This window comes from Triturus cristatus, chromosome 4_1 (assembly GCF_964204655.1).
Source record: "Triturus cristatus chromosome 4_1, aTriCri1.1, whole genome shotgun sequence".
Classification (NCBI taxonomy): Eukaryota; Metazoa; Chordata; class Amphibia; order Caudata; family Salamandridae; genus Triturus; species Triturus cristatus.
The window spans coordinates 72130427-72146042 of record NC_140585.1 but is presented as its reverse complement, the minus strand read 5'-3'; the positions used below and the strand labels follow the sequence as shown (position 1 = coordinate 72146042).

The 15616-nt window shown below is 49.5% G+C and overlaps 1 protein-coding gene across 1 annotated transcript in view; it reads right to left on the bottom strand.

The window, feature by feature from the left end:
* Positions 1-9186: 9186 nt before the first annotated feature.
* ANKRD13D (ankyrin repeat domain 13D) overlaps positions 9187-15616 on the bottom strand; it is a 214138-nt gene continuing 207708 nt past the window's right edge. Inside the window, exon 15 of the mRNA XM_085651622.1 lies at positions 9187-12100. Within this exon, the coding sequence (XP_085507748.1) occupies positions 11857-12100 (244 nt within the window). The 3' untranslated portion in view covers positions 9187-11856. The remainder of the gene's footprint in view (positions 12101-15616) is intronic.

Here is a 15616-nt window from a genome sequence, read left to right as displayed (position 1 = left end):
GGCTGCCATGCAAACCGAGAACCTAAGTCTACGCCACGATATCACTACCCTACAGAGTCAAGTGGCGTCCGGGGTCACCAGTCCTTGGGGAACCACTCCTAGTCCCAGAGTCATACAAGAAGGGTTGTTGCGCCCACCAACCTTCACCTTTGGGGGGCCCTCCGCTGCCACCGACCCGAGCACTGCCATACAAGTCGTTACACCCCATCCTGTACAACTGGCACCACCTGAACGTTTCTACGGCGACAGTACCAAGTATGGGATCTTCATCCACCAATGCCACTTGCACTTCATGGCCAGAAACACGGCTTTTCCCGATGACGCATCCAAGATCGCTTACATCTTATCATACATGGGGGGAGACGCAGCTCAGTGGTCCATTTCATTTGTGGAAAACGACGATCCCATGCTTCACCACTTGCCGACATTCCAGGAAACCATGCGGCGTATGTTCGCCCGTCACACCTTTGTACAGGCTGCAGACAATGAGTTGCTAAACCTAAAGCAAGGTAATCAAGACCTGCTACATTACCCACTTCAGCCGGCTTGTCATCGAGGCCCATTGGCCAGAGGATAAAAAGGTGTCAGTTTTCTACCGAGGCCTACGGGAAGATCTGAAGGATCTCATCTCCCAGTTGCCCAACCCGCCTGAGGAAATAGGTCCTTTTATAGACTTAGTGGTGAAGATGAATTTCCGACTACAGGAAAGAAGGACCGATAAAGGGAGAAACAGCGACCATCGTTTCCTGTCCAGCGGAGATAAGGGCGCCGAAAAGGCCAAAGAGGAAGCAACACCTCCAAGTGACACATCCGAACCCATTCAGATAGGGGGCATAAGAGGGCCGTTGACCAGTCAAGAGAGAGAAAAAAGGAGAAAACAGAACCAATGTCTCTATTGTGGGAAGAGCGGACATTTCGTCAGGGAATGTCCAGTGAAACCCTCCAAAACAAGAGGCAGAAGGCCATTTGCGTTACCCGTTACCAAAAGTGATTTGATGGGAAACGAGACAACCCAGTAGACAAGGGGATCCGTCCTCTGGGTTCTTCGTATAACACCTCAGCGATCCCTGCAGTACTGGACGGCAGTCGTCACGTAGGAATAGAAGTCACCTTACAAAATCAGGCGGGCAGAACCTGGTCGGTTACTGCCATGCTGGATTCCGGTGCGACAGGCAGCTTTATTGACACCGTTTATCTACGCACCTTGGGCATAGCCACAGTAGCTAAGGAGCAACCTGAAACGGTCAAGGCTGTTGACGGAACGGATTTGACTTCCGGTCCTATCAGGCATCAAACAGAGAACATGATCATGTCCTTTGTCAACCAGCACGCTGAGGCTGTTTGTTTCGACGTCATCGACGCTCCTCAATTCAAGATCATCCTGGGGTTACCATGGCTAGTGAAGCACAATCCCCGGATCGATTGGGTGGCCAGAACAATACACCTGGATTCTGAATACTGCTGTACTACCTGTTACATGAAGGACAATCTAACAGGGACTCGCTCCATACAGGCGCGGTCCTTACCGATAGATGGCATGGGGACGGTTTCCCAAGCAAACATACCAGAGGAGTATCAGGACCTAGCGGAGGTGTTCCATAAGAAGGGGGCCAACACTCTGCCTCCTCACCGATCGTTCGACTGCCGCATTGATTTGATCCCTGGCTCCACGCTGCCTTGCAGCAGGATATATTCTCTCACAGAGAAGGAGAATACTCACCTTCGTTCGTATTTGGATGAGTTCTTGGACAACGGCTTTATTCGCCATTCCAGGTCTCCGGTTTCCTCTCCTCTTTTCTTCGTATCGAAGAAGGAAGGCGATCTGAGGACCTGTATTGACTTTCGGGCGATGAACGCCATCACCGTAAAAAACCGATACCCTCTACCGTTGATCTCAAACCTTCTGGAGCAAGTAAAAGACGCATCGGTCTACACGAAGCTCGACCTGCGGGGTGCCTACCACCTCGTCACGAGTTAGGAAAGGGGACGAATGGAAGACCGCTTTCCGGACGAAATTTGGTCTGTTCGAATACCAAGTGATGCCTTTCGGACTCTGTAATGCCCCCGCAGCGTTCCAATTCTTCATAGACTAGGTGTTGAGGGACTTCATAGACGTCTTCTGTATTGTCTATATAGACGATATCCTGATATATTCCCGAACTATCAAGGACCACGTACAGCACGTGCGCGCAGTCCTCCAACGACTAGGGGAACATCGTTTATACGTCAAACTGGAGAAGAGCGTCTTTCACGTCACCTCGGTGGAGTTACTGGGGCACATCATCACTCCGGCAGGCATCCAGATGGACAAAAGAAAGTCGACGCCATCTTGACTTGGCCTTCTCCGGAATCCGTAAAAGGGGTCCAGCGGTTCATAGGTTTTGCCAACTACTACCGTAGGTTCATCACAGGATTTTCCGCTCTGGTAGCTCCTATCACGCGCTTGTTACGGAAAGGAGTACAGTTTGGGTGGGACCAGAACGCTGACAGCGCCTTCCAAGAACTCAAGAGACGATTCACCATCGCCCCCGTACTGGTGCATCCTGACACCGAGCAACCCTTCATAGTGGAAGCGGACGCCTCACAGGACGCTATGGGGGGCGTGTTATCCCAACGAAGCACCAGCACAGGACAACTGCATCCGGTGGCTTTTTATTCAAAGAAGCTACAACCAGCAGAACGCAACTACACAGTGTCGGACCGAGAGCTCTTAGCCATCAAAACGGCGTTTGAGGAATGGCGCCATTTCCTGAAAGACGCCAAACACACGGTGACCATCTACACTGACCACAGGAACCTTCAGTTTCTCCGTTCAGCCCGTGCCCTCACAGCCCGACAGTTGAGATGGACTCTATTCTTCAATGAATACAACTTCATAATTACATTCCGACCCGGAAAAGACAACGCCAAAGCGGATGCCCTTTCACGACTAGATGAACGTGACGGTTATGCCGAAAACACCGAGCCAAGTCCTATTCTGGCTGAGAAACCCTTCCAGGGGGTGGTTGCGTCCTCGGACTTCCTGTCTCTCGTGAAAAGTGAGATGATGCAGTCCGATCCGGTGGTCCTGGCTAAGGAACACGATGGACCGAACCGTGCCGACGGACTGCTGTTTCATGAAGAACGGTTGTATCTACCTGGAACACCCAGCCAACAAAGGGCGCTACGCCTGTGCCATGATCAAGTCCTCTCTGGCCATCCCGGTTACCACAAGACACTTGACCTCGTACAAAGACAGTTTTGGTGGCCAACATTGGTATCCGACACCCGTACTCATGTGGCGAATTGTACCATTTGCCTTCTAGGGAAGAACAGGTCCGACCCTTCTGTTGGTCTACTGCGGCCCATTCCCGTGCCGCCCTTTCCCTGGCACACCATCTCCATGGACTTCGTGGTTGATCTCCCCATCACCAAGACCGGGCATACCACGGTTCTCACCATCGTTGACCACCTATCCAAAATGGCGCACTTTATACCCTTGTTGAAGGTGCCCACCGCAACAGAGCTGGCTTTGGTCTTCGTTCACGAGGTGGTCCGCCTCCATGGCATCCCTTCGGTGGTCATAACGGACCGGGGTTCTCAATTCGTGTCCCGTTTCTGGAAGGAGGTGTGCACCATCCTCGGGATGGACGTACGCTTATCCTCCGCCTATCATCCTCAGACCGACGGTCAGGCGGAGAGAACGAACCACACCATGGAACAGTACCTCCGTTGTTTGCTTCTGATGGTGGAGAAGGAATGGTCAGCGGTGTTATGGATGGCGGAATTCGCGTACAACAGCAAACATTCGGCCATAGGCATGTCTCCTTTCTTTTGTCTTCACGGCCGTCACCCCCGCACCACTGCTTGGGAGGTACCTCGAGACAGCCAGTTACCATCGGTGCATGCTTATCATGAGTCCCTGCGCAACCTCTGGCAGCAGGCGCGGTTTGAGTTGGCAAAAGCTAAAGACACCTACAAGGCGCATGCCGACGCACACAGACAGAAGGAGCCCGACTACCGTTTGGGCGACAAGGTGTGGTTGTCCATTCGGCACCTCAACGTGCATGGTCCCAAGAAACTGTTGCCTCGTTTTGTGGGTCCCTTTGCCATCGAGAAGGTGATCAACCCTGTGGCCATGAAGCTCTCGCTGCCTCCACACATGCGGATCCACCCGGTCTTCCATGTCTCCCTTCTGCGGGCGGTCCGCTCTGGTGCACCGATTCCCTCTCCTCCGTCTCCGGTGGTGGTGGAGGGCCATGTTGAGTATGAGGTCAGGGCCATCTTGGGGTCTCGCCGTGTCCGGGGTAAACTCTTCTACTTGGTGGACTGGAGGGGTTACGGCCCGGATGAACGATCCTGGGAACCATTGTCCCATGTCCGTCATGCTCCCCTTCTGGTCCGTGCTTTTCATCTGAGTCACCCCCTGAGCCCTCGCCCTGCTTGCCCTTTCTGAGGTCCGGGGTTTCGGTGGGGGGCTTGTTTTAGGGGGGGGTTCTGTCGGGTTCGCAGCGGTTGCCGTTCCCCCGACATCCTGTCAACACACACAACACTGCCGGGATACTCACTTCCGGTTGGAAGATGAGCCCCGGTCTAGTTCCTGCAGAGCACTGCAGCACTTCCGGGGGAAACGCTTTTAGCTCGCGCTTCCCGCCGGCTCTGTGCTTCAGATTTCGTCAGAGGCTCACGTCGAGTGGGAGTTTCCAGTAACCCACCGTTTTGTGAGCACCAGTCTACTTCGTTGCTGCGTTAACTTGTGTTCCTGGTTATCGCGCTGTAGCGGTAACACCTGCGGTTTCCTGTTCACCGCGCTGGAGCGCATATCTTGTTTTAGCTTTTGGGTATTAGTATCACCGCGCTGGAGCGCGTATATTGTTTTTTCTTCGCTACCGCGCTGGAGCGCTAATTACTGTGTTTCATCTCACCGCGCTGGAGCGCTGACCTTGTGTTTTCTGGTTTCCTCACTGGAACGCCAACAGGCTTGTTTTCTTTTGCCAACAGCGCAGGAGCGCTACATCTTACGTTATAGGGAGTCAGAGCATTGCGCAATCCTTCTTTCATTGTGACTAGCGCAGGGGCGAGTCATCATTCAGTTCCTCGAACCCTCACAGGAGCGCATGCTCTTGCTTCACAGGGGGTCCATGCTGGGGAGCTCTCCTGGAGTATTCAGTTCCGTATTGAGCAATACGAAAAGTTGGAGACCGTGAGCAGCAGACACAGCGGTGAGTCCTGGCAGGATAACGCTTGTGTGTGTTTTAGGGAAGGTTTGATAAAGGGCGAAAGCAGGGGATCTTTACCTATTATATTCTTGTTCTGTTTTCCAGTTGCCCCCGGGATATCCTGCGCAGCACCTTCCACGCATTACCACCTCATCCCCGTTTTCTGGCTCCTTTCCTTGCGCCCATCTCATCCCTGTTGGGTCCTGAACCCAGGGGAGGTCAGGTGGGGACAAGGACGGGTGCTCCTGTCGTCTCTGCGGAATCACTTCGCAAGCAAAAGTAAGTACCCGACAGATGGATAGGTGTGTGAAAGTAGGCGCCCTTCGGATCGAGAACAGTGGGATAAGGTCCTGCAGAGTGACCATGTGGAAATGTTCTGAGAGGATGTACTTAGTGAGGGGCCTGAAATTGAGCATTGGCTTAAAAGACCTGCCCTTTTTGTGGATAAGGTTTACAGGAAGTATACTCCTTAGCAAACCAGATGGTATTACCTTCAATAACCGCTTTTGCCCATGCCATCTATACTGGTCAGGGACATGTTGTGTTTTGAGAAGTGTTTCTACCAAAAATCATTGTCTCCCTGGATGACGTGCAAATCTACTTTATGAAAAGTAGCTGCACTTTGTATAACCTCACGGTACAAGGTCCTGTCATTAGGTGGGAATTGTTTGTCAGATAGAGGTAAGGGTCTGTATCACCCAGGGGAATCGGAATCTGTAGTCGTCCTACTAGTTGTTCCTAGATTCAGGATCATAGGGGGCATCATAGGTTTCCTCTGGCTACCATAAGAAGAGCGTTGTGAAGCTCAAACAGGTGTTGCGTATGCTAGTGGCAGTGGGGAGGAGGTGGCGGCGGCACAGGGAGGGGGCTGGTGCCCCTATCATTATGACATTTGTGCCTTGGAGGAGATGTGAGCTACAGGGCAAGATGCTCCTCAAAAGATAGCTTTCACTTTCTTGGCAGTAGCTTAGGTGGAGATTTTGGCAGTTTGTGAACGGATGAAAAGTCACTTCTGGTGAGATTCTAACTCCTACTGCAGTCGCTGGAGAATAGGCTGCTCCGAGTTGTCTGAGCCAGCCATCCATGTCACTTTTGTCACAGAGTGGATTTTTAACATCAGTGGTGTCTGCTGTGTCTTCGGTGCTGCCGGCAGCTTTAATGTTAACGTAGGATAAGGCGCCCAGTTCAGCCCGGGTGGCGACGCCAGTTTCGATTTCACCTTCGATGCCGTAGACAAGAAGCCTATTGGCTCTGACGAAGGCAACGGCTTATACGGGGTCTTTGCACCCAGCAAAGGGAGTGGTGTTGGCTCCGAAACCTTCTGTCGGTGCTGACCATGGCCAAAGGCAGTTGTAGACCAGTGTGCTGTTGAGTCTCTGGGCTCAGCACCCACCCTCCTCTGAAGACGGGCTCTCTGCCTGTTCACTGGGTTGCTAGCTTGCCCTGGGCTGTTAATGGGTAGGGATCATACTCACTGTAGAAGTCTTCTCGGGATATTGATGATGCTCCCCCTCTAATTCGGAGGGTGAGCATACCTCCAAACTGGAGCGCACCAGCTGGGACTCAGAAGAGCTGGCTTCTTCCTCCAGCTCAACGTCATGTTCCCTGAAAATGTTGGGGGTGTCATCTCCATCTCGCCTCTGCATTCTTTGATGGGCCCACCTCCACTCATGTCGGTATCGATGAGTCAGTCGCAGGCCTGGCACATGGGTTTGTCATGCACTGGGGAGAGGCAAAGATTGCAGTCTTGATGGTGGTCAGTCCAAGGGAACTCAGAGTGTCATTGGAAGCATTATTGGAAGGGTGTCTTTTCCATCACTGACCTGACATTCTCATCAATAAGGGCATCAGAGACGAGGGGCGAGGCACCAGCAGAAGGCATCCTAGTGAGCGCAGGTGTCGAAGTTCCTTCATTGACAATGAAGCAGAATCACTGATCCGTGAAGACTGTTCCACGACAACAGGAGCCTAAGTGTTGCGAAGGCCCAGCGTTAAGCAACACAGAGCCTGATCAGTACACATCCAAACCGGAGGGAAGAAAAACACATTCTAACAATGGAGCCAAAGACCATGCACATTACGAACTATGTATGGTAGAACATGTGAACTGTGGAAATATCGGTGGGGTGTAGAGCTCAAGGCCTCTCCACCATGCTGACCAGAGTTTGGGTCACAAATTGAGTCGGATAGGCCCTACAAAATTCTGTGTTAAACAGTCATCACTATTAAGCACTGCTACCAAGGAGCAAGATAGAATGACATTCAAGATTCTCGGTCTTGCATAAAAATTCTTAGAGCACAATTCCGAAACACTTGCTAGAAAGAAGTGGTATCTACAACCTCATACGTAATCTATGCTCAAGAGCATCGCTAGCTAGATACAAAGAAGTGACTTGATTTCAGGGGTAGTTCCCTGCCTCTGGAACAACTTGCCTGTGTATATATGCCCATCCAAGTGATTATGAAATCTAGACCCAAGTTAAATACCCACCTAGTTTATTCCCTAGACCACACTTTTTCAGAATAATATCCTTCCTCTTCATCCCTTTTTTGTTTAAATGATTGGACAGCTTCTTACCCTCCCTCTGTATGTCCTTTTATAATCGGACTGAACCCCGCTCTCTTGTTTAAGGGGATGTCATGGAATTTCCAGCCAGTACACTTCACTTAATGTTGGACCAGCAACGCGAGTGGACTAGAAATAATGTCACTAAACAGGATTTCATGTCTTCAGAGTTTTGAATAGATTCCAGTGGGGGTGTTTTTCAGAGATCTGGAAATCAATGTTACAGCCACTACAAAATAATACACACACGCACTATTTTTTCAGTATTTACAAACCATGCTAGTTTCATGTTGGTACATAAACATGTTTCATTTAAAGGAGGAATATCGCATTATAAGTGCAAGTCCTCTCCCCAATGGCAGTAGGTGCAATTGTATTATGGAATTCTCCTCTACGCAGCCTTATTGTGCTTTACACCCTTCTATATCGGTCACAGTGGCAGCTCCCATTACTCACTCTCTCTGCTAGGTCATATGCGCTCATCGCCTCGTACTCTTCGATTCATAGGACTATATTTGGTTTATAGCGTTAACAAAAAAATCAAGATGCTGTTTAACAAATACATGCATATGCAAAGCTAAAGATCATTCATTTAATGCACTGTAAAAATCTTATCTCTAGCACAAGACAGCCCATTATGGGACTTTTAAACGTCAAAATTGCACTAGATTTAGATCCCTGCATTCTTGAATACCGGAGATCTTGTTCCTGATGTTTTGCACTATTTACATTTTTGGAGGGTGCTGCGACTGTGAAGACAGTCATAGGTGCCACGTGTAAACCCTCAGCCAGGTCTTCTAGCAAGAATCAAGTTGCATTCGAAGGATTGCATTGTTAACATTGTAAAAAATGGGCTAAAAAGCCCAGGAATGCAAAGTGCTGTTGGCTAACTAGCCCCACATTACGAGGCCAGGTGGTAGCAATGGTTATTGATATTAGGCGGTTTCACAGATTCACATGCACATGCTCCGCACACCCTTTACACCAGTGCCTGCCATGACTTCATGCATTGAATCATGCAAGGTTGGGATAGTAGGCTTGTGTTGGGCTATGGATGCGGACAGAAGAGAATTAATTCTTGTGAACCAGCCATTGTGCCAGAATAAAAACAGCATCAACAGATCAAATAGGGTTTCCATTCTTCAAAATTTGCCTACAATGCAAAGGTAACTGGATCAAAAGAGAAGACTTGATAGTATACCCTACATCTCTGCAGCAAGGAAAAAAAGAGAAATCAAAGTATAACTAAACACACCTGAGAGGAGTGGTCCTACTACTCTGGTTTAGCAGTATTCAAGAAAGTTTAATGCAGAGCACTGTCTGAAAGAGAGAAAATATTTAACGGTATCCAGGTTAAAGAAGATGGGGTCAGCAGTGAAGGGCAATCAAAAGTAAGCAATCAAACGTCTTGTGGTGTGTCTCTTTGTTCATAATTTTAAACTTTATTACATGATCATCCAAAAGTCCAAAATCTGGCAAACATAAAACAAAAATAAAATTGCCACGTCATAAAGGTGCCAAAAAACATTATTATGCGAGTTATATCCCTTTATACTCTTCATTTATGCATTTAAAAAACAATAAAAACAAAAGATAAATAAATTAATTTAAAAAACAGGGAAAACCCACAGAAACAGTCTCACAGTGGTCCACGCTGAAGGCAGTATTACTGCTGGACAGGTAGGACGTGCGCGTGTGGACGGGGAGGCTTCCTCTTATTCCAGACAAGAGGTGTTCCTTTCTCATCCTGTACATAGGAAACTCTCTCCCCTTGTACAGAAGAGACTTTTTCATCCTGGACAGAGGAAACTCTTCCCTTGTACAGAAGAGGCTCTATCCTGGACAGAGGAAACTCTTCCCTTGTACAGAAGAGGCTCTTTTTCATCCTGGACAGAGGAAACTCTTCCCTTGTACAGAAGAGGTTCTTTCTCATTCTGGACAGAGGAAACTCTTCCGATGTACAGAAGAGGCACTTTCTTATCCTGGATTGGGGAATCTCTCCCACAACCTGGATGGGGTGGTCTCCTTCTGATCTTGGACAAGGGGTCTCTTTCTCACGTTGGAAGGGGTCCCTTTCTCATCCTGGACATCCAGGGGGGTGGGGGGGTCTTTCTCATTCTGGACATTGGGAGGAGGTAGGAATTTCTTTCTTACCCTGGACATCAGGGACAGAAGTGAGGGTTCTTCCTCATCCTGGGTACGAGGGGTCTCTCTCTCATTCTCTGCATGGACAGCGCCTTCTCATCCTGGAGATAGGGAGGATGCTGTTCATCTGGGCTGCGTCAGGTTCTTGATCATCACAAATTCTTCCTGCTGATCATGGAGCAGGGAACTCTTCCTAGGTGCCTGAAGCCAAACTATGAGCAATGGTGGAGCTAGTGGCAGACAAGAATGAGGAACTAGACAAGATTGCGGGAAATAAATATCGTAATATATAGGACAAAGGTGGTGGGAAAAAGAGCAATAGATCATCTTGAAGTCTTGCAGTGACTGCAGACTAAAGCTCATTTGGTCTTTGGCAATGAGTTCTTTGCTGGATGCCAATGTGTCAACAAAAAGATAACTATTTGGTGCAGCTCTAGTGACGCTCTGTATCTTAATCGAAAACACCAAACATGGAGATTTTACAGAGAGTGCCTGGAAGGTCAATGTGGTGTTAAAAGGTAAGAGATGAGATCAGTCCAGATGGGGATGTGGAGAGTTTCTCTAGAGCATTCTCTGTGATCCCGTAACCAGGAAAATGGGCAAATAAAAATGGCATTATGCCTGCAGCAACAGAGACACCCTTCTAATCCTGATGAATGGACATGCCAAAGGACTGAGCTCTGCATCTTTAACAGACATGGAACTCGAGAATGGAGCAAAGGAGACTGCAGGCAACCTGCCACACAAAATACACCTCACAACATGGGGATCAGCTACTCTCTCCCGGTCACTGATTGTCCTTATATGTTGAGCCTTTTCATTCCCTTCTGTTCAGGGCAAACTATGATTTAATGACAATTATTTTTACCATCAATAAAATACTGCTTTAAACAGTGTTCTCCTAAGTCAGCACACAAGATTGGATAAGAAAACTTCGAGATGGGGACGGATGGTTGCATTGATTTGTATAGATGGGACAGGAGCATCATCTGCGCTCATGATCCTAGAGTAACTTTCACCTCTCCTGGGTTGTAATCATATCTGGGCTTTTTTGCCAGTTCCCCTTTACCTCAGTAGAAGGGGATCTTTACACTGAATGTCCACTGACTGCCCTTTGTACTGAGAGGGGGCTTTTCGCCTGGTCGCTGGGATTATCAGCTGGATGGCAATTAGAACTGTGGTCTTCATGATGTTGACCACGTGACCCAGGTCACATTAAATGGTTCGGAACCAGGGAGAGGAATAGAGAGAAATCGGTCTAAATCTGCAAGCTTAGAACCTAAAAACTAAAAATAGTCATCCCCGCTCAACCGAGTCTCAGTGCCACTGAGCTCCCCTGCATCCTTTTCTCACAGATTCCTCACAAACCCTAACACTACTATATCCCTATCCCCAACACACTCTCCTCACTAATGAGTGGCCCATCAATGAATACCCGTCACTCCATCTTGCCCATCAAGTTCTCCCCCTCTGCTCCTCCCACCCATCACTTCTTGGTCTCGCCTTGCTATCCAGACCCCACTGCCCCCTTACAAGCTCTACCCTATCCTGACACTCTGAATCTTTCCAATCAGCACTCTTACTCTCCAAACAGTCCCTTCTCTCCCACAACCCCATTTCTCTGCTACCTGCTCCTCCTATGCACCTCACTCCCACTCTTTCTTGCCTTTTGCCTCACTTTGACCCCTGTCCCTCCATCCCCTCTCCCTCCATACTCAAGGCTCAGCTCTGAGTCCTTCTACTCCATCTGTGTGCCGGTTACTCTCGCCCCTCACATAAACCCCACCCCTTCCATTGGTGTATACCCCCAACCTAGTCTGTCCTTCGTTCAAACCTCTCCCCCTCACTGACCCCTCCAAGCTGTCTGAGGGTTTCTAACATAAAGCTTATGAAGGCCCAAAGAGGCTCCTCCTCCTGAGGAGTGTGGTGGCATGCAGCCCAATCGGGTCACTTTTCGGTCAGTGAGAGCTGCAGGATACGCTCCAGCTCCTCCTCTTCCTCCTGTCTGCGTCGCTCGCGCTCTTCCTGCTCCCGCGTGGACAGCTCCATGGCCAGCCGCAGCTGCTCGTCAAAGTTGCTGTAGGAAGGTGGGAGACTGACTGAGTTGGCAGAGCCATTACTGCTTGGTGGCGGGCTCAGCTCTGCTGGGGCGGCGTCTGCAGGGGAGATGAGCAGGCTCTCCTGGAGAGCCCTGTGGAGAAAGCGGGAAAGAAACGAGCATGTGAGACTGCATAAGTGAAGCATATAAAATCAATAATGGACCGCCTTAGCTCAGAGCAGCTGTCCATAATGTCTCATAATACAATGCACAAAGTATTGTTACCAGGAAGTGGCCTGCTATCTACAGATTGTAAGCCTTCCAACATTCACAGGCCCTGAACTGAATCTTAAAAATATCCAAACGCCAAGGAAAGAGGAAGGAGTCTACAACCCAAAACAAAAGAAATCTGAGGAAGACCCGTCCCATCGAGGAATGAGCATTGGAATCTCATTCGGACTGTAATGCCTGAAAACATATGGATGGATTTTCACCAGGAAACGGCTGCCGTCACAGACTGTTCCTGTGAGGTAAGAGAGCCATGCAAATTAAAATATTGAGAGGCACGGATAGAGCATGCAGGGGAAAGCGGGCAAGGCACAGCAATCACAGAGGGAAGAGGGATGCCAAGGTTCAAATAGTGCTCCGATACAATTTTAGCTGGCTGAATATTTAAACAAACACATCTACTGAACTTGCTGTAGAACCCATCCACGGTATCCCTTAACAGAGTTGATTTTATCCTCATTCGACGCGAGGTCAGGCCAAGGAGTGTCACCACAGTAGAAGCAGTCAGCCCTTCTGAGGCTCAGCTGGCTTCCTCCAGTTTGTAGGCAAGCTCGCCCACCGAATCAGAGAAGGACCCTCAAAATCCGAGAAGACTTCAACTGTGAGAATGGTCACTACCCAATCACAGCCAATAGCAGCCCAACGACCCGTGGACTTGAGGTGGGCACAAGGGGTGTCATCACAGTGGAAGCCTCTGCGGATAAACCTGCTTGCATTCCAAGGGAAGAGGGGATGTCACCCTGCATTCTGGTCTAACCTATACCATCAAGGCAGGGAAAAGATGGTTTGCATATGGCTGGACCTCCAACACAAACGAGCAAAAAACAAAGAAATTGAATATGCTACTTACCAGTATGCATCTGTTCTTGGCATGTAGGGCTGCTGACATTCATATCTGTGCATAGATCGCCGCCTAGTGTTGGGTCCGGATGTTTGCACGTTGTTGTCCTGGAAGAGTCTTCGAAGTATCCTTGGATAGGTGACTCCTCCCCTGGACTACAGTGCGCATGGGCATCCTCTCCATCCTCAGATTGTTTTTCGCCATTGTGGCAGTGATGGAGTAGATACAGAAAGTGATGACCATGCTAGCAGTAATTCTGAGAGCTGCAGCTGCGACAGGCGCCGGGGAGGAGGGAGGGCGATATGAATGTCAGCAGCCCTACATGCCAAGAACAGATGCATACTGGTAAGTAGCATATTCAGTTCGAGGCATGTGGGCTGCTGAATTCATATCTGTGCATAGAATACATAGCAGTGCCCTCTATTAGCGGCGGCTACCCGTGCCAGCTGCAGCGGTCTGAAAAAGTGTTTTGAGAACAGCCTGTCCTACAGCTGCCTGCTGTTTTGACTGCACATCTACGCAATAGTGTTTTGTAAATGTGTGTGTAGTGGACCATGTGGCTGCTCTGCATATATCATGCAGGGGAATATTTCCTAGGAAGGCCATGGAAGCCCCCAACTTACGTGTTGAGTGGGCTCGTGGTGGAATAGTTAATGTGCGTTTTGCCTTTTGATAACAGATTTGAATACACTTAACTATCCATCTGGCTATCCCTGCTTTGGAGATGGCGTTACCTTTGTGGTGTGGGGCAAAGGCAACGAACAGTTGTTTTGTCTTCCTGAATGGTTTAGTCCTGTCGATGTAGTACATGAGGGCCCTCCGTACATCTAGTGTATGTAGTGCCCTTTCTGCAACAGTTTGTGGGTTTTGGAAGAAAACGGGCAGTTCAATAGTCTGGTTCATGTGGAACTGTGATATTACCTTGGGCATGAACTTGGGGTTGGTACGTAGTACGACCCTGTTGGCGTGAACCTGAATAAATGGCTCTTGAACGGTTAGTGCCTGGAGTTCACTAACTCTTCTGAGGGAAGTGATCGCTACTAGGAAGGCCACTTTCCAGGTAAGGAATTGAATCTCGCATGAGTGTAGAGGTTCAAAGGGTGGACCCATCAGGCGTGTGAGGACCAAGTTGAGGTTCCACATTGGAGCCGGTGGGTGACTAGGTGGAATGACTCGTTTGAGCCCTTCCAAGAATGCTTTGATGGCAGGCACTCTGAATAGAGAGAGGTGCTGCCTGGTTTGCAGATAGGCTGATATTGCGGTCAAATGGACACGTATAGAGGTGTACGCCAGATTGCATCGATATAGGTGTAAGAGATAACAGATGATGTTTTGGATGGATGCGTCCAGCGGGTTGATGTCATTATTACCGCAATAAATGACGAACCTTTTCCATTTGGCTGCATAGCAAGCTCTGGTAGTGGGTCTCCTGGCCTCCTTGATGATGTCCATACAGTCAGGTGGCAGGTTGAGATAGCCAAACTCTAGGACTTCAGGAGCCAGATCGCCAGATTCAGCTGTTGCGGATCTGGGTGCTGAACCTCTCCATGGTTCTGCGTCAAATGCGCGGGTTTGATCCGCAGCCTTTGATGCGGCACCACGGAAAGTTCGAGGAAGGTGGTGTACCACGGCTGGCGTGCCCACGTGGGAGCAACTAGGACGAGTGTCAGGGAGTGTTGTCGGAGTTTGCGGGCCACTAGCGGTATCAATGGCGCTGGGGGAAAAGCGTACGCAAATCTGCCGGACCAGTTCATCCATATCGCATTGCCCTGCGACTGCGGATGTGGGAATCTGGCGGCGAAGCTTGGGCATTTTGCGTTTTCGCTTGTCGCGAATAGGTCTATCTCCGGATGACCCCACTGCTGAAAGTACGGTTGGAGTACTGATGGGTGTAACTCCCACTCGTGCATTTGGTGGCTGTGTCTGCTGAGCAGATCCGCCATCTGGTTGTCCTTGCCAGGGAGGTGTTCCGCCATGAGGAACATGTTTCTCTGAATGGCCCACTTCCACATGCTCTGAGCCAGATGAGACAGCTGTGGAGAGTGTGTGCCTCCCTGTTTCTGTATGTAGTACATTGCGGTCATGTTGTCCGTCCGGATCAACACGACCTTGTTGCATAGATGTACTTTGAATGCCTTCATGGCTAGGAAGATTGCCATCAATTCCAGAAGGTTGATGTGCAACTTCTTTTGTTGTGTTGTCCATAGTCCTTGCACTGTGTAGTGGAGTACATGAGCTCCCCATCCCTGGAGAGACGCGTCCGCTGTCAGTACTATTTGTGGCACAGGCTCTTGGAACGGTCGGCCCTTGCAAAGGTTTTGTGGATTCCACCAATGCAGAGAGTTGTATGCCCGACCGCTCACCAACACTAGGTCCTTTAACTGTCCTTGAGCCTGATTCCACTGACGTGCTAGGCACTCCTGAAGTGGGCGCATATGTAATCTCGCGTGCGGGACTATGAAGATGCAGGAGGCCATCATGCCTATCAACTGCATAAATACTCGCGCTGGAAGTGAGTGATTGGGTTTGAATTTGGAGAT